At 59.5% G+C, this 26,467-nt stretch overlaps 1 protein-coding gene across 2 annotated transcripts in view; it reads left to right on the top strand.

The window, feature by feature from the left end:
• The window catches only part of PRKCZ (protein kinase C zeta), a 67,894-nt gene that overhangs the window by 30,819 nt on the left and 10,608 nt on the right, over positions 1–26,467 (top strand). Inside the window, exons 2-7 of one of the 2 annotated variants that reach the window (XM_029948159.1) lie at positions 12,135–12,220; positions 16,333–16,464; positions 17,336–17,414; positions 18,368–18,420; positions 21,037–21,225; positions 23,705–23,802. In XM_029948159.1, coding sequence (XP_029804019.1) covers positions 12,135–12,220; positions 16,333–16,464; positions 17,336–17,414; positions 18,368–18,420; positions 21,037–21,225; positions 23,705–23,802 — 637 coding nt within the window. The remainder of the gene's footprint in view (positions 1–12,134; positions 12,221–16,332; positions 16,465–17,335; positions 17,415–18,367; positions 18,421–21,036; positions 21,226–23,704; positions 23,803–26,467) is intronic. The other variant, XM_029948160.1, reaches the window with a different exon arrangement.

The raw sequence follows: 26,467 nt of genomic DNA, 5'->3' as shown, positions 1-26,467 counted from the left end.
GCGGCGGCGGCGGCGGCCCGGGCTCCTCACGTGTGCCCGCGGAGCCGATGGGAAATGGAGTCAGATTCCGGATTGCCTGCGTCTCCTCGTCGCCTCCGAGGTGTGCTTTGGGGCTTCTGTGACGTGCCTGCCAGGTCTGCCCAGTGTCAGGTCGGGGTACTTGATTGGGGGCACCTGGGCGGCTCAGTCGGCTGGGCGTCCGGCTTCAGCTCAGGTCATGATCTCACGGTTCGTGGGTTCGAGCCCCACATCAGACTCTGTGCTGACAGCTCAGAGCCTGGAGCCTGCTTCGGATTCTGTGTCTCCCTCGCTCTCTGTCCCTTCCCTGCTCTTACTGTCTTTCTCTCTCTCAAAAATAAATAAAACATAAAAAATTTTAAAAAAACAACCCAACCTGATGGGCTGCACGTCGTCCGTGGGTCTGGAGGGGCGCGGCATGTGTTCTGGTCGCGAGGTCTTGGCCCTCACGAACCTGCTCCTGCACTCGGCCGTCTCCCTCCTCGCTCCTCGGAGGACAGAGACGGAATCTCGGGGCACTGTGCTGACGCGTGCCTGCTGCCCCCAGGCCCGCACGCTCTCTCTCGTGCCCCGACTGCAAGCTGCCCTCGCTCCTGGGACTCCTGCGAGCATCCTGTATGTGCTGTGAGGCCGGGGCCAAGGTCACTTGCATCCCCGCTGATAACCCATCAATCCGGGACCATTTATGGAAAGGCCCGTCCCTTTCCCACCACGTTTCATGGCAGCCTTGTCATGAGGCGGGTGACCGTGTGGGGACCTGTTTCTGGACTCCTGTCGCACTGATCTCTCGTGCCCACGTCCCACTGTTCTGATCCAGCTCATAATATCCGTCCGTGTCGGAGTTGTCAGTCCTCCGGTTCTGTTTTCCTTCAAGATGACCCCGCTGCCCTTTGCCTCTTCCATTTCTATACAGGTTTCATGATTGGCTTATAAATTTTCAAAACCCAGTGAGGCCTTTGGTTGGTCGTAGTTGGACTGCATTTGAATTTATAGATCAGCGCGGGAGAAGCGACGTCTTTACGCACTGAGCCTTCTGTGCGCCTTCACGTCCTCGGCAACGGCTCGCAGCCCCCCGCACGTCACCGGTGTTTCACTTCGATGCCATCGTATGTGATGCTACTTTTATGGTTTTCTATAAAACGTATTTGTTGATAGAAACGTGCTGAGAAACGTGTTAATCGTCGTACGTGGACTTCTTGTCCCGCGACCTCGTCACGGTCACATATTAACGCCAGCACGGCATCTGCGTTCGCCTTTGGGATTCTCCCACAATCCTCTGTCAGCAAATGGCTTTTGTGTCCACCTCCCCGTCCCTGCGCGGTCGCCTTGCGGCACGGGCGCCTTTACCTTTCCAGAACAGCGTGGAACAGAAGTGGTGACAGCCGGGATCCTCTTGCTCCTGATCTTTGGGGAAAGGGTGCAGAATTTCACCATTAAGGATGTTTGTGAAGTGATTTTTTTCTTCTGTAAATCCCCACCATTAAATGAAGGTGGTTCCATCTTACTCCTGGTCAAGTTTTTGTCCTGAATTGTATTAGATTTTATCAAACGCTTCCTGTCTTCATCTCTTGACATACTTTTTTCTTTTTGTCTATTAATAAGGTACATTAACTGATTGACTTGAATGTCACCCACCCCCACACCCCCTTTTTGCACTCCATTTGATTGCGATGCCTTCCTTACCTTTTCTATATTTTGCCGGATTCACTTTGCTAATGTTTTGTTTGGTGTTTTTGCAACTTTATTTGTGATAGAGGTTGGCCTATAATTCTCCTTTTTTGTAATGTTACTGTCAGAATTGAACAGGGAGGTAGTTTGGCTTTATAAAATTAAATGAGCTTTTTGGGGCGCCTGGGTGGCCTAGTCAGTTAAGTGTTCGACTTCAGCTCAGGTCGTGATCTCACGGTCCGTGGGCTCGAGCCCCGCGTCGGGCTCTGTGCTGACGGCTCAGAGCCTGGAGCTGCTTCCGATTCTGTGTCTCCCTCTCTCTCTCTGCCCCTCCCCCGCTCACGCTGTGTCTCTCTCTGTCTCTCAAAAAAGGAACAAACTTTAAAGAATTTTAAGTTAAATGAGATTTTTTTAAAAAGTCCTTGGGAAGGTTTTACATAAGATTGGTGTTATTCCTAACTTAATTATTTAGAAGAATTCACCAGTAAGGCCCCGTGAACCTGAAGTTTTCATTGTGGGAATGTTCTAAATGCTGCTTGATTTTTCAGATAGAAACCAAGTACCCAAATGTTGTACGTCTTCTTTTGTCATCTTTAGTTGTGTTTTGAAGGACTTCTAAATGTCTGAAGATTTATTGACATAGTTCAAATATCTTTAATATCTTTAGATACTATTAAATTATTGGGAGTTTGTCTTTCTCTTTTTAATTTCATGAGTTTTTCAGTATGTATTTTGTGCCATATTAGGTGCATACAAATTTAGGATCATGATATCTGCTTTTCAGATTGATACTTCTACCATCAATTTTTAAGATGAAAAATACTGTTAGCCTGTGAGGCTCCTTTGTCCAGCATCAGCACAACCACACCAGCACCTGTGCGTTTCCATGGTGTCCTTCTACTTTCGACTCTTTCGTGTCATACTTTGAAAACGGATCGTACTAGCAGAAGTTGTTTTTAGTTTAGGCTGACAGTCCATGTCTTTTAATTGAAGCATTATTCCACTTACATTTAGTGTGATACTGATGTTACAGTTTAGATCTGACACCTTACTGTTCACTTTACAACCACCCATCTGTTCCCTTTTCGCCTTCCTTTCTTACCTGCTTTAGGCTCGGTATTACTATTCCAAACCCTCCCCGTTATTAGCTTTGCTAAGAAATACTTTTAAAAATATATTTTTTTAAATATTCTGGCTGCCTTAGAAATTACAAGACACGTTCTTGGAATGTACCTTAAATTCAATACTTGTTTCCCGGGAAAGGAACACTTAGGACTTAGAACACTTGGGTTATATTTAACTCCTATCAATTCCATGCTGTTACTGCCGTGCACGTGGATATTACATATATTTTAAACCCCACAAATCATCACTAGTAATTGTTTTAAGTGATGCTCATTCAGATTCACCTGTTTATGTGACCTTCTGAGGGGCTTCATCTATATCTTCCTGAATGATCACGCTTATGTCTGAGGCCCTTTTTCTTCTGTTTGAAATGCTCCCTCTAGTATTTATGTTGGCACAGATTTGCTGATGATTAATTGGTCTTGTTTGCGTGAAAATGTGTTCTGCGTTCATTTTTGACGGGTATTTTCCGCTGGGTGCACTGGTGTAGACAGGATCGCTCCTCCAGCACTTGGAGTTCATGGTTTTCTGGCCTCTGTTGTTTCTGTCAATCTTGTTGTCCCCTTGAAGGTAATGCTTCTTTCTTTCTCTCTCTTCTTTCTGCTGCTTTTAAAGGGGCCTTTGTTCTTCTGTTTCAGCAGCGCTGTGAAGAGAGGGAAGTACTGAACTTATCCCAACCAAGGTTACAGAGCTCCTTGGATCTGGGGCATAATATCTTTTGTCTTTTTGGAAAATGTCAGCCAGTATCTTTTCAACTCCTGCCCTCTTCACGCTGCCTGCTCCCCAGGACTCCGACCCGTGCTGTCCCACCCTGTCCCAGATGCCTCTGGTGCTCTTTTTGGCGTTCTTTTTCCATCCCGGTTTTCTTTACCTTCTGTGCTTCAATCTGGATATTTTCTACTGATGTGTCTTATTTGGTCTAATCTGCTTTTAAATCTCTCTCCTGAATTATTAATTTCAATTACTCTTTTTTGCCTTTTAAATTTCTGAAATTCTAGGATTTTTTAGGGCTGCTTTTTCTCTGGATCTAGTTCAGTGGTGAAATTCTCTCCTCTAATCTTTCTGAATGCATTTGAAAGTCTGAATCACCTGAGTCTATTTCTGTAGACTATTTCAGTATGCTTCTATTTCTTGGCCTGCCTGGTAATTTTTGATTGAATATCAGATGTTGTGTTTGAAAAACTACAGGCACTCTGAATGATGTTATTTTCCTTATGAGATCATTTAATTTTACTTTGGCAGACGGAGTGCGGACAAATCACCGTGTTCAGCTCCGGCTGGCCCTGTGCCCATTTCCCGTATGTCTTTCAGTAACGCCGGCCCCTTAGGTCTGGGGGTCACTGCAGCTCTGGTTTCCCCGGCACCAAGAGCAGGATAAAATCTCTACCGGGGCTGTCTTTGGGGGTTTTTTTCCTTTCGACAGGTGCTTTTTGCCTGGCTTCTTGGCCTCTGGCCTTGAACTTGTGCAGCTCGGGTCCTGCAGATGCCCCAAGGGACACCCCAGGCTGGGTTGCAGGTTCTCTGCTCCATGGCTCCCTTTTTTGCAGGGTCTCGAGGGAGCCTCGCGGGCCAGGTGAGGGCGCTGCCCCAGCAACCCGAGGGCAGCGCATCCGCCCCAAGGGGCTTGTTCTCCAGCCTCCAGACCCAGCGGAACTTGCCCCGCTCCGTGGTGGGCGCGCTCGGGACCCAGCACCTTTTGCTTCCTTCCTGGACAGGAATGGCCATCCCAGGCCTGGCCCGACATCGTGTTCTGAGAACACGTACCTTGTTTGGCGTCACCGGTTCCCAGATGGACAGGAATTCTGTCTCCGGGTGGTCGTGGGCGAGGCGGCTGGTCCTGCTGCGGCCCTGGGCGCTGGGCAGCTGTGAGCAGTTTTTAAAAGCGAATCCACAGAGGAAAACCCCCACCCAGGGAAGACTCCCTTTCAGCATGAGTTTATTTGCAGTAGGTTATTTGGAAGTCTGTATACAGCTTTCCGTAGACTCTGAGAAATTTTGGTCAGCCATTGCTTTCTTTTTTCTTTTCTAATGTTTATTTTTGAGAGAGAGAGACAGACAGACAGAGCATAAGCAGGGAAGGAGCAGAGACAGAGGGAGACGCAGAATCTGAAGGAGGCTCCAGGCTCCGAGCTGTGAGCACAGAGCCCGACTCGGGGCTTGAACCCGTGAACCGCGAGATCATGACCTGAGCCGAAGTCGGACATTTTACTGACTGAGCCATCCAGGCGCCCTTCAGTCAGCCATTTTGTTAAAACTTGATTTGTACCACCAAACTTTAAGATCTTGTGATAAAATTATTAGCGGAACTGTTCTAACTTCCTGCTCAAAACCCCTCTTAGGATTGGTTTTCTTCGCAGCGAGAGCGTTCGGGGAGGGGGGGCGGCTGTGAGGACCCCCAGGAGGTTGGTGGGGGAGGGGAGGGGGAGGGGGGCGGCTGTGAGGACCCCTGGGAGGTTGGTGGGGGAGGGGAGGGGGGCGGTCAAGGGGTTGCGCCCCCACGGGTGCTCCGCCCCGGCTCTGGGACTCCATCCCCGGGGTCACCCGGCATCCACGTGAGCCTTTCTCAGTTTGGCAAGTCAGCAGCCTGATCCCTGCGCTCGCGCGCACCCCACTGGGTCCTGAGGGCAAATCCAAGGCGGGCTCCTAAGCGGGCGGCCTGCATGTCCCCATCACTCATGCCTCTCCCTCTGGAAGAGGAGCGCTTCCCATCCCCTTCCCCGGCCGCTGACCGGGTCCTCCGGGTCCTCTGCGACGTGGCAGCCCCGTCCTCGGGAACCAGCTTCCCCACCCTGCTGCCCTGGCCAGGGGAGAGAGGGCGGGCGGGGCCCTACCAGGGCCCGAAAGGCATCGTGCTGGCAGGGGCTGGCAAAGGCCCGACGGGCGCTGAGTGCGGCGCTCACGCGGTTTTAGCTGCAGAAGCCCGGCCTGGCAGCAGGTGTGGCCGCGGGTCAGCCTGGAACCGAGGCAGGTGCTGCGGCGGACGCCCAGGAGCAGGGGTGTCCCGTGGGCCCGGCAGAGCCCGCGGATGCTGCCCCCGGCGTGTCCACCCGGCCTGGGGCTCCTCTCTGCAGCCTGGTCAGGCCCTTTCAGTCATGACATCACTGGGGGCCACCCTGCTTCGGCTGCTTTGGTCAGTGGCCTTCCCCGCCCCCGCAGGGCCAAGGTTGGGGAGGGGACTGAGGAGCAGGTGAGGAAGGGCCGGCGGGAAGCAGCCGTGTTCCCGTTTGTTCCCGGCGAGGGGACCCAGGCCTGAGGATGACACACGCCGTGGGCCGTGAAGCCTTGCCCCAGAGCACGTCCGGGGTGCCCATCCTGAGGGCCGCCCCCCATGGCACGTCACTGCCCAGCTGTCCCCTCCGCGTCCCCCTGTCCCCCTGTTTCTTCATTGTGTGTATCGTCATTTGCTGTCAGCTCCAGGAGGACAGTCTTCTGTCCGCTTTCTGTTGTGTCCCTGGTGTCCGCGGGGGGGTGCTGACCGCAGGCAGGGATGAGGAGATGCGGGCAGCAGTTTTGCTCCCGGCTGGGCTGGTCTAGCGGTCTGTTGTTTTCCATGTACTTACCTAGACTTTTCGTGGCGGTGTTGTTACAAGGCCGAGTCCTGTGCAGGGTCCTTGGGACGGGGTGGCCCCTGCTGTACCGGCAGAGCCGGGCGGCCATGACCCCTTCCGCGGGGACCAAGGCTGTGGCCCACGTGGCCTGAGAAGGCCACCGCCTTCCCTAGCTCAGCGCCGCGGACCCTCACCTCCAGCCGGGAGCACCGTGCTGAGAGGCGGCGCGTCCTGGTGCAGACTTGTGACCTGGGACGTCCCTTGGGGACACAAGGTCTGCGTCCTGTGCCTGTCCCACCCCACGGCCCCGGCCCCTGGCACGGGGGCAGCGTGTCCGTCCCTCAGAAGCTGCCGGGCTGACGTCCCGCCTGAAGCCCCAGCTGCTGTTGCAGAAGGTCCCGCGGAGCAGGAGGAAGGAGCCCGTTGGGGTGCGTGGTCGGCGAGAGCAGGGGACCCGGGGGGAGAGTCCTGGGAGCCCAGACGCTGGTGCGGTGACGTGGCGCAGAGAGCAGCCCCAAGGGCCGCCGGCCCCCACCTTGGTCCCCTCGTGCCAACTCTGCACATGGTCCTGGATGACCGAGTGACCAGGACATCTAGACATCGTAACCCGAAATGCCTCTTTGACATGACTGTTCTGTGTCACAGAATGCGCCAGGCGGTGCCCGCCCTTGGGGGCACAGATTCGGGGTGGGTCACTCTCCCAGAGGATGCGGTGCCCGCTCCGCCCTGAGCCCTGGCCGCACGCCACTCCCACCCTGTGGCCTCACTTGGGGCCACGTCACCAACGTGGGACCCTCTCCCTGGGGGCATTTGGCCGTCCAGTCACCGTACCCTGAGCAGGCCACATGGTGGGGGCGCTCGTGCCTGGTTCCCAGGGGCCGCCCGGGGCCGAGCTGGTCACCCCGGGTTGTGGCCCGCTGCCCGTGCCCGAGAGAGGCCCGGGCGCGGCCCCGTGTCTGCGGGCACAGCTGCTCCGCGCTCCGTTCTCTGCGCCCTCGAGACGCCCGATCGCCATAGAAACTGAGCTTGCCGCTTCCCTGCAGCCTCCTGATCACAGAGCTCCGGAGACGGGGGTGGGGGGCCCGCACGCACCCAGCGCCGCCCACGGCCGGCTCCACCCAAGTCCACGTCCACGGCGCCTGGGAGGGTTGACCGCGCGGCCGAGACAGAGGCCGGCGAGCCCCGGGGCTGTGGGCGGGCGCTGTGCGAGCACGAGGGCCCCCACGCATCTGTGGGCCGAGCTCCACGGGGACGAGGCGAGTCCGCAGGGCCGGTGCTGTTCCCGGAGCAGCCGCCCTGCACGCACGTGCTCTTTTCTTCCTTGTGGACCGAGCCTGTCACTTCAGATCAGGAAGAAGGGCTGTGACCTTCCGGGTGGAAACACAGACTCTGCGAACGTGACTGTTGTCTGAGCCAGTGGCCCGTGAGGCCGATGGCTGTGGCCTGCGAGGGGAGGGGACTGCCGGGTGCCCAGGGCCTCCGTCGTCACCGCTGAGCTCAGGGGCCCAGGAGGCCGCGTGGGCCCCATGCAGCCCTGCACGTGGGGAACCTTCTGAGCTTGGAACGTCCGGGGGGTTTTGGTGTTTGCCTTCCAGGAAGGACACTTAAGAAGTCAAGGACGTGCTAATCCCAGTCCAGTCAGAGAGAAGCCCGGGCCGACCCCCAGAGGGGCCAGCGCCGCGGTGTCTGACTGAAGCCAGCGAGGTCGTCCACTCTGGCCTAAGAAACCGCCACCCGCAGCGGATCCGAGGACGGACGACATGCCGGGCGGGACAGGGTGTCATCTGGGCCAGAACCGGCACAGCAGGGAAAAGCCGAGCAAGTGGAACAGAGCGTGTGCCCTAGTGGGTGACGGGGCACCAGTGTCGGTTCTTCGGCTCTAACGAAGGCTCCACGCTCTCGTGCGACGTTGACCAGCGGGGCCCCGGCCTGCTTGCGTGTGGTCTGCGCCGCTCCTCCCCTCGAGCGTGTCAGAAGGGAAGCCGGCTGGGCGGGAGGTCGGAGGCCAGGCAGGTGTTGGCCTGAGGGGAGCTGTGGGCGGGTGGTGCGGGGACTCTGTTTATCTGAATCGCGTCAGACTGCAGAGTATGTAGTGTCCCCGCCTTCCCTTGTGGTTCTTTACGGCTCTCCTGACCTGGGCGTGGAGCAGAACCCCCGGGGCTCCCTTCCTTTGCCTGAGGCCGTGCGTCGGACGCTGGGCCTTCCTGGGGTCGGGAGCCCCAGGGTCTCTGAAAAACAGCTTCCTGTCTGCTCGGGATGGGGTGAGGGAAACACCACCCAAGAGACCTTGTGAGTCAGAGTTGCAGAGAACCAGAGCAGCAGGATGTGTGTGTTTGGAGAAAAAGAACGGTGTCAGGAATTGGCTGGTGCAGTTAGGTAGGCGGCCAAGTCCCACATCTGCAGGGTAGGCAGACAGAGGGCCCGAAAGAGCCTGTGCTTCCGTTCAAGTCTAAGGTCCACCTGCTGCCGCATTCCCTCTTGCTCAGAGGACGCCAGTCATTTTTTTTTTTTCTCTTCAGGCCTTCAACTGATTGGATGAGGCCCACCACACATGCAGGCCTCCTATTCCTTTGATTTAAATGTCAGTCTCATCCAAAAACACCCGAATGGAAATATCCAGGACAATGTCTGACTGCACATCTGGGTGCCCTGGCCGAGCCCAGCCAAGTACAAAATGAACCATCATGTTTTACCCCCTGCCAAGAAGCACCCATGCACGTTCCGGAAACCACACTCAGTCTCTAGTTAAAGGCGGGCAGTGGTGGGCGTGGAAGGACACAGCCCAGGACGGACCTCTGGGGTTACTTCCCGTCGGCCAGCGGTGAGGGGCGCAGGGGCCGCCTCTGGGCAGGACTGGGGCAGAGGACAGGGCCTTTCTTTGCCTACGCAGAGCTTTCTTCTTTTAAATTTGATCTGCTTTATTTAAAATAAAATCCGGCACCTGCTCCCCCCTCCCCCCCAAAAAAAGTTTGAAGTGAGTCCTTAAAGAAAAAATGATAGAATTATTTCAAAATGAGTCTGAGGGGAAAGTATCTGAAATTAGTTTGTAGCCATGTTGTTGCTATGCTGCCCCTCACTCTGTTTGTACATCTTGTTTATGGCTTCATGTGACATCGAGGTACCTCAGGAACAAGTGGTTCACGGACTTCAGTGGACAGTGTGCCTGTAGCACCAGCCAGGATGGAGCTTCCCCCGTGCCCACGCCCGTGTCCTGCCTCCCAGAGGCCACACTGTCCTGAACTTGGCATTGGCCTTTCACTTACTGGAACAATTTCATCTCGTGATTGTGGATCCTAAAACAATTCATTGTTGGTTTTGCTGGTTTGGTAGCTGTCTGAGGGTGGGACCAGTTCCCAAAGCCCTTTTTATCAATCTCTCATTTTATATTGACTTTTTAGGCAGTTTGGTTTTTTTTTTAATTTTTAATGTTTTTTATTTGTTTTTGAGAGACAAAGAGAGAGTACGAGCAGGGGAGGGGCAGAGAGAGAGGAACACACAGAATCTGAAGCAGGCTCCAGGCTCTGTGCTAGCTGTCAGCCCAGAGCCCGACACAGGGTGTGAACCCACAAACTGAGATCATGACCTGAGCCGAAGCCAGATGCTTAACCGACTGAGCCACCCAGGCACCCCTAGGCAGTTTGGTTTGCCAAGGGTGGCTTAGGTCGGGCGTTACCGCTGGCTGGTCTGTGGCAGCCATGCACTCGCTGTGTCACTTCCCAGCCTACGGTCTGTGGCCCGGGGCGTCTTCAGACTCTCCTGGATGTCCCCAGGCCCACATGCAACAGTTTCTCTTGGGCTTTGACCAAGGAGTAGGCAATCGCTAGGTCATGGAGGAAGCAAATGTTCATCCCTGCAAGTACTTTTGGTCCTGAGCTAGCCCCCCTCTCAGAGAACGAGCAGCTTCTAGGTGGCTGTGGGAGATTAACCTGCGCCCACCGCTCAGGCATGAGCGATGCCCGAGGTGCGATTGTGTTTCCCCGAACAATCAGGAGGTGGGGCTTCTGGTCCTTTTCATCCACTGTCTGACTTCTGCGAAATGCCTGTTCTTGTCTTTTGTTCATGCTTTTCCTTTGTTAACTTCTGGAACTTGTGTGTGCGTCCTGAGTCACGAAGCGTCACGGTGTGTGTGCTCACACCGCAGGCCGAGTGTCTTTTGCTTCCATGGTGGCCTCTGGATGGACACACGTGGTTGTTTTGATGCACTTCCTCTTTTTTCTACTGCCCTTTGTGTTTTCAGAGTTTTTCTAGCCTTCATATTAGTAAGATCTTCTCCTACATTTCCTTATAGAATTTCTTGTCATTTGCTCCTCATGTGTAAGTTCTAGTTTTGGGGGGGGGGGGACAGAGCTGCATGTGGAGTGGGGCCTGTGGGGGCTGTATACAGCCCTGAGTCTTGTCCCCTCGGTGAGCATGCCTGCCCACTGTACGCTCCCTAATGCCCCTTGGCCTCTGCCAGGACATCCTTGTGTGTCTTATTTTGGGCGGCTTTAACCAAATTTGAAGGCTATCCAGTTGCCTGTAGTTTAGACTTCTGTGTGGCAAGTGTGCGGCATCAAGAAACCTAGTGCTGGCGTGTCTACCTCCGGCCAGCTCGGTTCCCTCTGTGTCTCTGTGTCCCCCCGGTCTGGGCCGGTCACTTGGCGCCTTCTCTCTGCCCGACACCTGGGGGTCGTGAATGCTATGTGCAGGGTCAGGGGATGTGAACACCATGCGGGGGCACGGCCTGTCCTGTGGACGTCAGCATGGACCCGCCGCCAGCCAGGCGTGCCCCGAATCAAGCCAGGCGGCCAGGAAGGGCTGGGTGTGGCAGGACGCACGCTGTCAGCTGGGCAGAGGCCCTGGGGTCACCGGGGACTCCTGAGGGGGGTACTTGCCTTCCGGGGACCCCAGGCCTGAAGCCCAGGTGTGAACTCGCGGCGGGGGAGCAGGAGGGTGAAGGCTGGCGCCCCCTCCCGCCTGGCCCTGCTGAGAGCCTGCGGCGGGGAACCGCTGAGGGGTCCCTGGGCAGCGCGGGGCTCCCGCTGCAGAGGAATCCGACTTCTGGTTCCTCGGGCTCCCGCTCGAAGAGGGGCGGGCCGCAGGCCTGGCGGTGACTCTGGGCCGTCTTGGCGCCGTCCAGCCAGAGCTGGTAATTTGCTTGTTTTAAAAACATTCCGTTAGAGTTTCCACACCGGTGTGTAAGCGCGGCTCCTCCACGGCTCCGAAAGTGGCTTTCATGCGGACTTTATGAAAGCACAAAGCTTCCCGCTGTCTCCTGAGTGTCCTGTGTGTCCCCGCCTTTGCTCGGCGTGGTCGGCAGGAGCGAGTTACGAGCACTTTCAGGGAAGAATAAAACCCACATTTCTAGTTACACGACCCGCTCCGGCCTGTTTGCTCCGCGGCGTCCTCGCTGCTCGCGGTGTTGGTGTGTGTTTGGAGCCATGTGCTGGGGAGCGCCCGGCTCAGCGCCAGGGCCCGGCCTCTGCCCCACCTCTGCCCCGAGATCTGTCGGACTGGGGACCCCGGGCGGGCGGGTCGCCCGGCTGGCCGTGGACTCCGCGGGGCAGCCGCGGCCCCTCCGTGGACGGGAAGGCGGGAGCTCCCGGCCCGTCTGAACCGCGTCCCCGTGTGGGAAAGGGGGCCTGGCTTCCGCGCCCAGAGGAGGAGGCTGGAAGGGAAAACAGGGAGGCGGTGGGTCTCCGTCAGCGTGTGGCCGGGCACCCGGTCGCTTCAGCCCCCGTGGGCGGGGCTGGTGGGCGGCCGGCCGCAGGCTCACCTCCCCCCTGTCCTCCCCAGAGTCCATCTACCGCCGCGGGGCCAGAAGATGGAGGAAGCTGTACCGCGCCAACGGCCACCTCTTCCAGGCCAAGCGCTTTAACCGGGTGAGTGCCCTCGGGGCCCCGCTCGCCGGCCCGGCCTGGGGCCGCAGGGGCCGCTTCCAGAACTGAGCCGGAGCCAGGCTCTGGGCGGGCCTGGGCTGTGCGCGGCGGCTGTTGGACGGCTGCAGTCTGTGCATCTCGGGTCGCGGTGCCGGGTGACACCGGCCACGCCGCGTGCGCCCCAGGGGCCCCACACCACACCGCCGGGCCCTTTCCGTCCGTCGTTTCTCTGCGGGACGCGGTCACATTCCCTGGTAGTGAAGGTCTGTGTGGCCTTGTGGAAGTGGGGGGCGCGCCTGCGTGTCCGGGGCCGCCGGAACCCACGCCGCAGACGGGGCCGTAAGCAAAGCCCTCTGCTCCCCGCTGTGGAGCCACAAGCCCGGACTGAGGCGCGAGCGGGGCTGGGCTCCCGTGGGGGCTCGTCCTGGGTCAGGAGCTGCCCCATCTGACATCTGCTCGCCCCCCTTGAAGCCTCTGTCGTCTCCTAAGGACAACCGTCAGGGCTAGCGCCCACCCGCCGCAACCCAACTCCATTTTAACTAAGCGCCACTACAAAAACTCCTTCCAAGTGAGGCCACATTGGGAGCTTCTGAGTGGACGTGGATTCGGGGGACACCATCCAGCCACTGCAGCCTGAAGGCCTTTGCACGTGCTGAGCGCCGCGCCCTGCACACCCTCCCCCTGCTCTGCCTCACCCTCTGTCTCGGCTCACGGGCGTCCCTGCAGCCCTTGCTCTGAGTGCCGCCCCCTCCCCTGGGGACTCGCACACGGTTTGTTGTTTGTTGTAATTAATAACTGGAGGAAGGCCAGCCAGGGAGACCTCTCCAGGAGACTGTAGGGACCAGGAAAGAATGGGGCGTGTCTGTCAGGAGTGAGAAGGACGCTGGGGGCCGGGGCTGGGGCCGGGCTGTGGGATGTCCCGGGGAGCTCCGGCCTCACCGAGCGAGTGAGTGCCTGCGGGCAGCGGTGAGGCTGCGTGAAGAGCGGGCCTCGTCACATCCCTGGCTGGACTGACTGGGTGTGGACGGGGTGCTTTGGGGTCAGGCACCAGACAGGATGAAACCTGGCTGCCAGCAACGTGAAGGAACGGAAACATCCCAGCTCCCAGGATGCGAGGGCCCTGCCACCCCTCCGTGTTGGTGTTACCAGCCAGCTCTGCGCCCGGGACGCTTCTCCTTCTGCACATCCGGGCTCGGGCTTGCTCCTGGACAGGAGGGGCCTCAGCCAGACCGGACCGGCCACCTCTCGGGACATCACGGAAGGTTCTGGAAGCCCCACTCCCCCATGTTGACGTTCAGTGAAACGCGGTTTCCTTGGCCACAGCTGGCTCACCGGTCCAAGACGAAGCCCGCCCCCCCAGCAGGACAGGCCGGGGCCCGGGCAGCACAGGGGCCTGGCTCGTTCCCGCTGCCCCTGCACCTTTTAGAAGAAGACCCCGTCTCTCTGATCACCGGGCGCAGACCCTGACACTGCTGCCCCCGCCCCCAAACCAGTGAGAAAACGCTTCTCCTCCCCGTAGGGCGCCCTACTGCACATGTCCAGCGGTCCCCAGAGCGCCTGAGTGGGTTTACCCGCTCACGGGAGGGCAGAGGGGGCCGGCCAAACACCCTCGCCTCAGATCGTTTGGTTACTCACAGAACGAGGAGGCAGGCGTGCGCAGAATTCGTTGCCCGTTTTGATTTCCCGCCTGACTGTCTTTGGCTCAGCGTCCCGTGTCGTACCCGGACCCTGGAGGCCGGCTCTCTGCGCGTCCCCTCGACCTGTCACTTGAAAGGTTGTTTGCAGAGCCCCGGTGAGCCAGGCCCCCCACGTGGCTGTGAGAAGCTCCCGAGACCTCAGTTCTTCCTCGTGACTCGTGGGCGGAGCCTGAGCGGACCGTCCGGCTGAGACACCCTCCTGGGTCTTCGTCCACCCTTGACGTGATGTTTCTTCTAGAACAATGAGAAGAGTTTCCTCTGGTGAACTGAAGGGAGAGAGCCAGTGAGGTTTTGGAGAAGAAATGAAAACCTCCGACCTGGAACAGGAGACGGGGCGGCACGGACCAGGTCTCGGGCAAGGCCCCGCCGGCAGGACGGGATGACGGTCAGAGCCTGGCCCTGGACGTCCGGGGCATGAGCGTCTCCGGTAAATGCCAGTCAAGGATTTCCCCTAAGCTTTTTGGTCCAAGCGACTAGAACAGGCGGTAGAAGCACTTCGTGCTGAATCCACGTTCAGGGCCGGAGAGCCGGCGCCTTAGGCTCTGTGGCCCCAAGGGCTCTGGTGCAGCCGCCAGCCCCCCGTCGTGTCCTGGCCACAGGCCGTGGGTAAACAGGTGAGCGAGGCCCTGCTCCAGTGAAACTTTATGTATAAAACACAGGCGGTGGGCCGCCTCCGGCCCACAGCTGTAGATTGCCTGCCCAGGGGCTGGAAGCTTGCAGTCGGCACCGGCTGGAGGAGCGGGTTTGGGGCCGAGCGTGAGATGCCCTCCCGCCCGCACGGGCAGGAAGCGGGATCCAGGAGATGCAGGGGGAGCAAGGCAGCTTCCCCGCCGCAGGGGCGGCAGCGGCTTCCCACGCCTTGTGTGAAGAGGCAGGAACCGTCGTCCTGAGCACCTGCCGCCTCAGAGGACCCCACGGGTGACCCAGCAGAGACCCCTGGGCTCACAGTCACACAAAGCGCGGTGGAGACCGGGCGTCCGAGCAAGAAGCAGCAGAAGCCCCGACCGACGGCTCAGACCGCAGCTAAGGGCTCGTGTGGCTGAGCGCTGGGACAGACGACGGACACACGAGCGAGGAGCCGGTTGAGTGGTGCGTCGGGAGACTGCAAGTGTCGTTACCCCGTCGATGGGTCGATGCGGGTGGATTCAGAGACTGGCGGCTCGGGTTCAGGTTTGTTTCCTTTCTCAGTGACACGTCTCCAGAAGCATTTACCTCAGGAGCCTGTTGCCGCCTGTGGCAGCCTGTCCGGAGAAGCTGGGGCCCCCGTGGACTCTCGCTGCCGTCGCTGCGCTCCAGGCCGGGCCCTGGCTGGGCCCACGGTCCGTGTCCGCCAGCTCGCGGGACGGGTGTTTAGACAACACGGAGGGCTTGGAATAAATTCTTCTCTTTCCTGTTTCCAGAGTTAAAAGTGACGAAGGGTGTGTGTGTGTGTGTGTGTGTGTGTGTGTGTGTGTGTGTGAGAGAGAGAGAGAGAGAGAGAGAGAGAGAGAGAGAGTGAGTGAGAGAACCTTGGCGCCTGTGTGCTGGGACTGGCCCGGGCTCTGGCCACAGAGCCGTGACCGAGACCTGACGTTCTGTGTGGGAGACGCGCCCCCTCAGGCCCTGGTTCCCAGTTCGGTGCTTTGCTGGTGAAGAGTTGGCTTCTTGGTGCCCTGAGCACGGGCACACGGTCCACCCGCGCCACCACGCCCCGTCCACGCGCTCAGAGGACGCCGTCATAAATGAATTCCGCGGTGTTCTCCAGGACTGAAGACTCTCTCGAAAGAAGGAAACGTGTTAAAAGTGGCAAACGAGAGCTAAACTCTGCAAACGAGTTCGAGCTAGAAAAAGATGGTCATGGAACCTGGCGGACGCACCGCCTGACACATGCGTGACCTGATGCACGCGTGACCGGGTTTCTGAACGCCTTTGTCTTCGTACACTTTCAACGCCAAGAATTAGGAAAACATCGCCAAGCAAGCTGATACTTACCATTAATTTCAAATATTTAGAACTTGAAGAACAAATATTGACTATTTAAAAACCTTTTAAACTACTCAAAAACCCAAGGTCATTGCAGTCCGCCCCCAGCAGGGCAACATAGGACACGTGATGCCAGGCAGGTCGTCCGGGGCAGGCGTGTGGACGCCCTGCACGCCCCCTCAGCCAGGTCACCGCACCCAGATGGCCCCCACGTTCCACACACGGCCCGGCAAGGGCTGCGACACCCCTCAGGTCCCTGCCAGCGAGGGGGGCCTTGTCACCCCTGCCAGAGCAGCGGCCCCTGGGCTGGGCAGAGCCTGGTGCCCTGATGTGACCAGCTGCTTGGGCCCCCTCTCGTCCTAGCTCCCCATCGTCTTCTGGGGAGGCCGCGAAGCTGCAGGGAGGCGTGGTGCGGGCTCCAGGGCGCGGGCCTGCCTGACGCGGCTGTCCTTACAGAGAGCGTACTGCGGCCGGTGCAGCGAGAGGATATGGGGCCTCGCGGGGCAGGGCTACAGGTGCGTCAACTGCAAGCTGCTGGTCCATAAACGCTGCCACGTGCTCGTCCCGCTGACCTGCAAAAGGCATATGGTGAGTGGGGGCCGGGCCCGGGGCGGGGGCAGCCTCAAGCCCACGGCCCACACCGACCCCGGTGGCCCTCTGTCTCCCTCTTTCGGAGCCTCGTGGGCTGCAGCCCCCCTGGGGGGGTCCTCTGTCACCTGGCAGGAAGGTGCCCCAGGCATGAAGCAGCCAGGACACAGCCCTGTGTGCCCAGTGTCCCTTGCCACCAGCCCGCGATCCTGGACTGAGAGCCCCCCGGCCCTTCCACACACTGTCCGTTTCCTTACTGAGCGTCCAGGCTCGGTGTGTGCTCCCAGGCCTCTGGCCGTCCCCCCCGATGGGACAAGGACAGAGTCCAGACCTTGTCCCCCCCCGCTGGGGAGGGGGTCCCTCCGTGCGCTGGTGTCGGGGGAATGGCACCGTCTTTCTAAAGTCCTTTCGGCTACGCCTGCCAAAAACCAGAAGGGTGCACATACCCTGTGACTCCATAGGTGCCCGGCAGCCCACAGTGTCGTCAGTCAGGGGCTGACGGATGCCGACGCCTGGATGAGTGTCCGCCAGCGGGGGGGCTGTGGCGGGGGCACGTCAGCCTCCTGGGACTCTGGTGCAGCGGTGGGGCGCGGGGAGGCTGCCAGGAGCTGTGGACGGATGCCCTGCTTTTTAAAGCACCTGCTGGAAAGGCCACAGCTGAGGTGCTCAGTGATCACCGTGCCTGTAGAATGGGGGCATTTCCTGTGGGTCTTCCCATCTCCAGGGCAACAGTGTCACCAGACGCACTTGGGTGTTGGGACATATGCTACAGTGTGCGTACCAGAACAGTGACTGTAGAAAGTCACACAGTGTCTCCAGATGCTACACCGTGACACCGAGTAGTCACTTTGTAATGCCCGTGTCTCTGCAGGATTCTGTCATGCCTTCCCAAGAACCCGCAGTAGATGACAAGGACGACGTGGACCTTCCTTCTGAGAGCACCGATGGAAGTACGGCTGCTTTCTTCCCCTGGGGGCGCCCGGGCTCGCCGCCCTGCAGTCCCTGCTTGCCTGCCTGTCTGACCACACCTCACCGCGGGGCTGGGGGCGGCCCCAGCGCCTCCCCTCGTCCCTGGGCAGAGACGGCAGGGTGGGGTGGCCTTCTGTGGCCACGCACATCTCTGGGGGCTGCCGTAGGAGTCGGGGTGGGCGTTTTCCCTCAGCGCCAACTTTGGGAGTTCTAGAAGGTGCTAGCTCTGGCGCCCACCACAGGCAGGCTGCTGCAAGGGGCTGGCCCCATGGCAGCGCCTGCTGTCTACTTGGTTCTTGAGTTTCTGTGGGATTTCATGGGGCTTGGGGGGGGTGGGGGGACCTTTTCTTAATTCTAAGAAGCATTCAGAGAATAGTTTTGAATAGTGGTTGGACTGCTAGCCTGGCTCTGAGCGCCCAGAGCCTGTGGATTATTTATTACAAGGGTTTGGAAGGGTCCTTGCCCTTGAGTGTGAATGTGAGCTCTATGCCCTTGAGGGGGGGTGAGCCCTTGAAGGATGAAATGAGACCACAGAACATAAAGCATCTAGCACAGCACCTCACACAAAGGAAACAACCCACCCTCTCACCTCCCTACCCATCCACCCACCCACCCATCTGTCCCTCCATCCAACCATCCACCCATTTATGCATCCATCCATTTGTTCATCTGTCTGAGTCGTGTCACAAATGCAGGTTCCCAGGCTCCACCCCCAGAGATGCAGAGTCAGCAGGTCTGGGTGGGGCCAGGAAGCTGCGTTTTCTTACAGCTGTATAGTCAGGTGTGGCCACTCGGCGACTCGCCAGGAATGCTGAGGGCTTGGCCTGGGCCGCTGGAGTCTGCAGTGGATCGAGGGGCCCGGGGAGCCCGTGTGCCAGGCTGTGTTTCTGACAATGCCTAGAATGTTCCGTTTTTTTCTTTCTCTCTCCACTAGTCGCTTATATTTCTTCAACCCGGAAACATGACAACATTAAAGATGATTCTGAGGTGAGTATATAAAATGGCTCATGATGTTTCCAAGTTTTTAAATAACGTCATTAGCTCATTTCCGGGGCAGTTATGGAAATTTAAATATGGACTAGACAGGTTTGGGAATCCTAACCTGTCTGACCTCACCGGAAGCGAGGGCATGGTCTGCGGACGTCTGGGGTGATGCACCCCGGGGTTCGCGGTGGACTCCCACGGAGGCTCCGTCTCTAGCACAGCAGGAATCTCCGAACCGTTGGGTGCACAGGGAGCAAGCCCGTGCAGCAGACCGGGAGCCGCTGCCGGATCTCAGACGCGAGGGGGCCGCGTTCGCTGCACAGTCCGCTCGGCGAGGTGGGCCTGGGGCCAGGTCCCTGTGAGCCCAGGCGGGAGGCCCCTCTGACCTCAGAATGCTCTTGTGTCTGGTTTGGGTGATGACCACACCTTTTCGGGAGGTGAGCCGCCACGCTTGGCACACTGGAAACTTTCCACAACACCGATTGATGGGGGGGCTGCTCCCACGCCAGTCCAGGGTGGCGCGGGCCACCGCGGCCGGCTGGCCCCACCTCCACAGAGGAGACCCCATGCTCACAGGCTTTGAGAAAAGGCAGGAGAGCTCGTCCCTAGTGGCTGGGGTCCCTAGCTTTTTCTTGTCTTTCTAGAACACGTGCACGCCCACCACTGTCTGCAGGGCCCTCGGGGTCCGTGTGGGGGTATCACCCTGGATTGGCCTTGACCTTTGTCCTGTTTCAGGCGTGTTTATGGCTGGGGAGGCCAAGGTCAGAGCGGGATTGAGAGGTCCTCGCTGAATTTGCTGGTGACCTGGTTCTCCCCTCACACCTGAGGCTCAGTGCCTGCATTTTCTACAGCAGTCTCCTGCCTCCTGTCACAGGACAGGCGTTTCCTGGGAAACGGGAAATTGGTACCTCGAGAAGCAGCAGGATGTTGGCACCCACGGGCACTGCCCGCCTGGCTCTGGGGGGCGGGGCGTGCAGTACGGAGAAGTAGGTCTGTTGGGGGCAGTGAGTCGGGGTGCACCGGTCTGGGACCCAGCTCAGAAGCACAGGCTGCTGGCACGTCACCGCTCAGTCTTGCTGGGGGCACATCCTTTATGGAGGTCCCCGGGGCTTTCTGGAGTGCAGGTGCGTCCCCACACCTGCTGCGGGTTCCATCCCCCGGTGCCCCCTCTCTGTCCAGATGGCATCGCGGACCCAGGGCTTGCTCCTGAGCTGCACGCTTTGTCAGATTTTATCTGCATCACACCCTTCCTGGATGTGCCTGCTGGACTTCCCCCACACCACAGAGCACTTCTCCAAGTCTTGGGGGTCACTGACCAAGTGTCCTACGGGTCACTTACTTCCAGCCCCCTCTTCTGGAGCGAGCGCCAGACCCCACAGGGAAGGGCTTGGGTCCCACCCACACATCTAGGTGGGCGCCTGGGAATCGGGGTTCCCTGACCCTCTCCTCCTCGGGCTCAAGTAAGTTGCTGAAGCGGCTCCCAGAACTCAGGGAAATATGTTCCCTCCTGGATGACTGGCGTCCGATACAAGATGCCTCGGGAACGGCCGGGTGGGAGAGGCGCTCGGGCCGGGCTGGGGGAGGGGTGTGGCGTCCACGCCCGTCCAGGCCCAGCTCCCCATGCTCTCCTCCCGGGCGCTCTCCAGACCCCGTCCTTTTGGGTTTGTGTGGAGACCTCCTAACAGGGGCGTGACTGATGAAGTTCTTGGCCATCGGAGCCTGGGCTCAACCCCCGGAGGTCAGGGGTGAGGCTGAGTTCAGACTGTCTATAATAAACAGGGTTGGTGATCACCCCCCTCAATGGGTGACCTGGGGTTTCTCAAAAGTCGTCTCATTGACGTAACAAAAGATGCCTTTTCTGTGAGGTAGGGAATTCCGGGGTTTTCGGGAACTCCATGCCAGGAATGGGGCTGAGACTCCCCCATGTGTTGGTGTAAATCCCAGGATCACGATCTGCCCCCTCTGTCCTGGGAAGCCCTCTGGTGCCCCGCTGTGTGCTTCCGCGGGTTCGGACGAGCTTCCGCCTGGCCCCGCGTGTGGCCAGCTCTGGGTGGGCAGCGAGGCATCGGAGGGCTCCAGGGAGCTGGGAGAAGCCCCACAGGCTGCGGTTCGCCGTCTCCGTCCACAGCCCTCGGGACAGCGCCGCCGGCGGACGAGGGCCGCAGCTTTCCCAGAGGCCCTGACGACGGGCGCCCGGGCTCGCTGACTTTCCTTGCTGGCCGCTCCCTGAGTCAGGAGCGCCTGGTTGCCCACAGATGCCCCCTCCTGAAGGGGTTCTTGGGAGGAGGCTTCTGTCCTTAACCGGCTGGCCATTCTCTCGTCCCCTGTGCGGGCGTCCTTGCCCAGGCTTCGCAGGCACCGGCCAGTTCGGCTCTGTAGCCCCCAGGGGGGCCGTGGGGCGAGGCCGGGCCCGGGTGCCCACACGCTCAGGGAGGGGCCGCCTGTGGCTGGCCCCCGGGCCGCGGTCTGTGGAAATGGCTCTCGGAGCGGCGGGTCCGGGGCGGTCTTCGGGCCGCAGAGTCGGGGGTCTGTGAGCAGCCGGAGCTCCAGGCCGCGGGCAGGGACTGCCGGCCTCGGCGGGTGGAGGCGGCCCTTTCCCACGCTCTCTCTCGTCCTCAGGACCTCAAGCCGGTCATCGACGGGATGGACGGAATCAAAATATCTCAGGGGCTCGGGCTGCAGGACTTCGACCTGATTCGGGTCATTGGGCGCGGGAGCTACGCCAAGGTGCTCCTGGTGCGGCTGAAGAAGAACGACCAGATGTACGCCATGAAGGTGGTGAAGAAGGAGCTGGTCCACGACGACGAGGTGAGCCCGGCGGGCCTCCTCGCCGCCTCCTGTCAGGGAGGCAAGATGCGCTTGACAGAACGCTCCGTCCCCGCCACTTCCACCCCCAGAGGGACCCCCGCTGCCTCCTGTCCACCCGCCTCCTGTCTCGACTCCGCTTTGCCCGACATTCTGTGCAAACGGGGTCGTAACCCCGTGTGGCCTTTTGTGTCCAGCTCGTCTTGCCGTGTGGCGTGTTTTCGAGGTCCGTCCATCAGACCCGCGTTGATTTTTATGCCTAAACAGGACTCTGCTTTCTGACCGCACTCACCTTCCCTGCTCCCTGTCGGTCGAGGCCTGGATCGCTTCCCCTTGTGGCGTCCACGTGCGGGCGTGTGTCCCTGCCCCGTTCCCGGGTCTTCGGGGGCTTTCCCAGGAGTGGAGTGACCAGGCCAGCGGGTCCCTGCTGCTCCCTGCTCGAGGAGCCAGCGAGCCGGCCCGCAGCAGACGCACCCTTTCCCGTCCCCACCGGCCGCGGGAGGGGCCCAGTGTCTGCGCGTCCTGTCCGGAATTGGCCTTTTCCGGGTTCGGATTACCGCTGTCCTGGCGGGAGCGGGGGCATCCCGCGGGCGGCGATTTGTGTTCCGTCATGAGTAACGATGTGGCACATCTCCTTGGGCCTCTGGCTTCACGCCGTCTGATCCTTGTCTCACACCGAGTGCGGATTCTCTCTCGGGCTCCCCGGGAGCAGTCAGGCTGTCGTTTCCAGCCCCTGTAGCAGCCCAGCTTGGTGTCTGTGGCACCGGCGGACTCAGGAAGGCTGCCCTGCCCCGGCCCGGCTCGCGGTTTGGAGGGAAAAGGTGGGGATGAACTGGAGCTTTTACTTGCCCTACTAGCAGGGTGCCTCATGCAGTGCGCGGACTGCGCAACTGGCCCCTGAGCGCTCAGCTCACAGGGGAGGAGGCTGCGGCTGGGAGAAGCAGTGGCTTCCTGACGTCTTCGCTGCTGGCCAGCAGCCCTGCGGGATGGTTCCAGACGCCCCCTCCCGGCCCCCTGGCCCCCTGGACAGTTAGTGGAGTGTGTGAGGTCGAGTCTGTAGAATTAGAAGAAAAGGCACTTAGGAGAGACTTAACTGCTTTGGTTCATTCTTTGCATCTTCACACCGTCCCCAGTGGCCCAGGGTGTGGAGGCGGGACTTCTAGGTGGTCTCTCGAGAAGGGCCTGACTCTAGGAGTCCGTGAGCGGGAGCCGAGTGCGCGCCTGTGCGTGTCTGCATCTGAGAGACCCTGGTGTCCGTGACCGTGAGACTGGGCCGTGGACGTCAGGTGGAGGGCCCTGCAGTGGGGTGGATGGTGGCCCCAAAAAAGATATATCTGCCTCCTAATCGCGAGAGCCTGTGAATCTGAGCTGATTTGGAAATGGGGTCCTGGCCGATGCTGTTGGGTTAGGATCTTGGGGAGGTCATCCTGGGGTATTCGGGTGGGTGGGCCCTGAATCCAGTGAGAAGGGTCCTTCGAGAGAAAGGCAGAGAGAGTTGACACAGACGGACAGAAGGCAGCACAGACACCCCGCGACACCGATGTGCTGATGGAGGCACAGAGGAGGCGGGACTCCCCCTTGCTTCACCCCGATGTCAGGCGTCTGGCTCAGAACAGAGAGAACGAGTGTGGAAGTTTCCAGGCCCCAGGTCCGTGGTGCTTTGTTGCAGCAGCCGAGGGAGCCTGGCGGCTGGACTCTGGGGGAGGGGAGGGGAGAGGAGGGGAGTCTTGGCCACCCACCAGAGTTTTCACCTGGGCACCTGGGGAGCCAGAGCCCTTTGGAGTGCGGGTGGCGGGGCTGGCTGGGCGCTGTGGAAGGGCCTCCTCTGCAGAGCGAGGTGCCCACTGGCACCACCCAGCACCCATCGCCTGGGCGAGCCTGGAGCTCCGGGAGAGGCTGGCTGGGCGTGCTCTGCGTGGAGTGCAGGTCTGACGCCGGCGCGCCCAGGGCGTCTGCAGGGGAAGGGGCTCCGGACCGAGCCCCAGGAGGACGAACCCGACATGGTCTTGGGCCCACTGAAGAGTGCTCACTGAGAGTGTGCTGCTTTCCAGAAACCGTCAGGGGCAGGCGGTGCTACCCTGGACACACCCTTTCCCTCTCGCTTCCGCTTCCACGGCCGCTGGTTTAACCTGGAAGCTTGGGGGCCTCGTCTAGCTCCGCCTTCGGGGCGGGAATGGAGTCAGAGCTGGGGCCTCATTATGACTCGAGAGTAACTTGACCTTGCAGCTTCCCCTGGTGCTGGTGGTGATGGTGACGGAGATGATGCTGGGGGTGGGGATGGGGATGACAGCGGTGATGAGGGTGATGATGGTGGAGGGCACGGCGGGGATGGTGGGGGTGATTATTTCCTAACGGGCATTCTCCCTCCCTGTGTGCATGGTCTTCCTCCAGCAGAGGTGAGAGACACTTCTCTCTTGCCTCCCCTTCTCCAGGATGAAGGGTGTTCAGGAGCCTCATTAACACGCCCTGGTTCCTATTTCAGGATATCGACTGGGTGCAGACCGAGAAGCACGTGTTTGAGCAGGCGTCCAGCAACCCCTTCCTGGTCGGCCTCCACTCCTGCTTCCAGACAACAAGTCGGTAAGACGGAGAGCGTGTTTCTGAGTCTGCGCCGCCGAATCGAGCCGTGTGGAAGCTGACTTGGCATGAGGTTTCCACTGTCGGCCGTGGGGTCCTCTCAGTTGCCAGTAGGAGGTTGTTTCTTGGCTCGTCAGACTGGCTTTGTTATTCCCTTTAGCTGGTGTCACAGTAAGTAAATATACATTTGAACTTAAATTATTTCAGTGGACTTACCAAATATTTAACGGAAACGTCCCAGTGGGTTGAGTCCAGGAGTATTGGCATTGGGTCAGGTGTTGAGATGCCACTGTGGGCAGGAGGTGGGTCTCTGTGCTTCTAGATCTTACCGATAAGCAGAATAAATAAAGAAGTGCCAACAGCTTCTCTTATAAAGTTAAATATATAGGAATCGTACTGTTAGAAAAGGCCTGGGTGGCTCAGTTGGTTGAGCGTCTGACTCCTGACTTCATCTCTGGTCATGAGGTCGAGCCCTGCACTGGGCTCCACACTGGGCTTAGCGCCTGCTTAAGATCCCCCCGCTCCCTCTCCCTCTGTCCCTGCCCCGTGCGTGCCCGCTGGCTCTCACAGGAAAAAAAGTTAATAACAGGCTTGAACACTACCAGTCTAGGATAGTCAGTATATATTTATAATTCTTTTCAGCTACTTGACTTGAACTCACCCAGTTTGTTTATTTGAAAAGTTATTGACTACGTTTTGTGTGGGGGTCTTCAAGACCAGCCCCAGGCTCAATGATTTAGCAGGAGAACTCCTGGGACCACCGAATAATAGGACTCAAGGTGGGGATTTCTTGTTGTGAAAGGGCGTAAAGCAAAACTGGCAAAGGAACGAGATGCCTGGGGCCAAGTCAGGAGAGGAGCAGGCAGGAGATTCCAAGAGCGAGTCACAGAGGACACACGTGGTCGTCCAGTGAGGAACTGTGGTGGCTCCGGGTTTCTACTGGGGGCTGAGCGGGCACCCCCACCCGCGCGGCGCAGAGCCCCGGGCTCCCGGAAGGCGGGCAGGTGCTCAGCAGAAAGCACACGCTGATGCACAGCAGGACCGGCCTCCCTGCGCCGGAGGAGGGAGCTGCCGCCCGCCGAGCCCGGGACCCCAGCCGAGCGCCAGCCTTGCCAGCAGGCCTTTCTTGGGAAGACAGTGTCCTGCTCGTGGTAACTCAGCTCAGCTGTGAATCAGGCCAGCGACTCGCACTGCCCCACGTCCGTCTGCAGCGCCCTCCTGCCCCTCAGGTCCCAGTCCCGCCTGTGCTGGCTGCCGCCTGTGTGTCCAAAGCACCCAGGATAACTGACCTTTGCCCCCTAATCTGTCCTTGTTCCCTTCCTTCCCTTGTCTCACTGATCCATGTCCTCAGTGGTCCCAGATTCCTCCCTTCTCTCCAGCTGGAGCCCTGGCCACGGGCTCTGGGGCCACGGGCTCTGGGGGTCATGTGCTCAGGGGCCACGAGCTCTGGGCCACGGGCTCTGGGGTCACAGGCTCTGGGGGTCACAGGCTCTGGGGTCACAGGCTCTGGGGTCAAGGCCTCTGGAGGCAGGGGCTCTGGGGTCACGGGCTCTGGGGCCACGGGCTCTGGGGCCACGGGCTCTGTCCCCCCACGTCGCAGCTCAGCCACGTTTTGAAGCCGCAGACCTACAGCATCCTCCTCCTGCTCTGAAGCTCTTCGGTTACTTTCCCAGTTGCTTCTGCAGTATGATGTGGGCCCCACCTGGGCTCCCTCCACCCTGCCACCAGGTGGCCCGGCCCCTCCTGCCTACCCTCTTGCCCCAGAGCTTCCGGAAAGGCCCGGCAGTCACAGATTCCCTTTGTTGTGTTCTGGTACATTCTCTCCATGCGTCAGTTGAGCGCTGGCCGCAGGCTCTGGGAATCACGGAGTCCGCCCAGGGGCAGGCAGCCCGTCCCAACCCTATCCTTCCTGAATGGCGAGATTCCAGGCGCTGTGTTTTGGTTACTTTCGCTGCACGAACCGTGGGGACGGGGATGCGGAGCCAGACTTACAACCTCACTCCCAGCTTTGCTGCCTGGATCATAGCCCTGTCTGTCCCCAGCGGTGGCCGCACGGCATGGGCCCGGGTGCGCCACTTGTCTGTTCGGTGTTTCTCTGTGACCCTGTGACACCACCACTGCCAAACCGCTTTGCACCCTGACATTTAGAAGGTCTGTTTACAGAGTTCGGGGGGAGGGGGAGACGACACATCGCAGGAATAATTAACGCTGCATGTCACATGAGCCTCTCATTTCCACAGCATCTGTCAGTCTGTCTGGAAGCACCGGACTCCTGGCCGCCTGCCCTGGGCCATGTCTATGTGCGTGTCTCCCCGACGGGCTGTGGGCCCCGGGAGAGCAGGGGTGCGGGTGGTCTTGTGCCCTGAGCGCTTGGGTAACGCCTGGCAGCCTGCAGGCGGGTGTGGCGTGTAAAGCCCGTTTTTTAAAGTCCTCGGTAGAAGGATGAAGTGAACGTGTCACGCTTGGCGTGACTCACGGGTCAGCGGGGGTTGCAGATGTCACAGCCGGCTCGGAGGAGAGCTCAAGGTCTCGCGCCGCAGAGATGCGGGCCCGCTGGGGGGGGCGGCTGGTTCTGACCGGGAGCCCGGGTGTCCTTCCAGCAGGTGGCCTCCCTCGCGAGTCTGGTTGGCAAAGCCGCTCACAGAGCCGGGGAGGCGCTGAGCAGCCC

This window comes from Suricata suricatta, chromosome 8 (assembly GCF_006229205.1).
Source record: "Suricata suricatta isolate VVHF042 chromosome 8, meerkat_22Aug2017_6uvM2_HiC, whole genome shotgun sequence".
Taxonomy (NCBI): Eukaryota; Metazoa; Chordata; class Mammalia; order Carnivora; family Herpestidae; genus Suricata; species Suricata suricatta.
The sequence above is the reverse complement of the archived record's forward strand: the minus strand, read 5'-3'. Positions and strand labels throughout refer to the sequence as shown.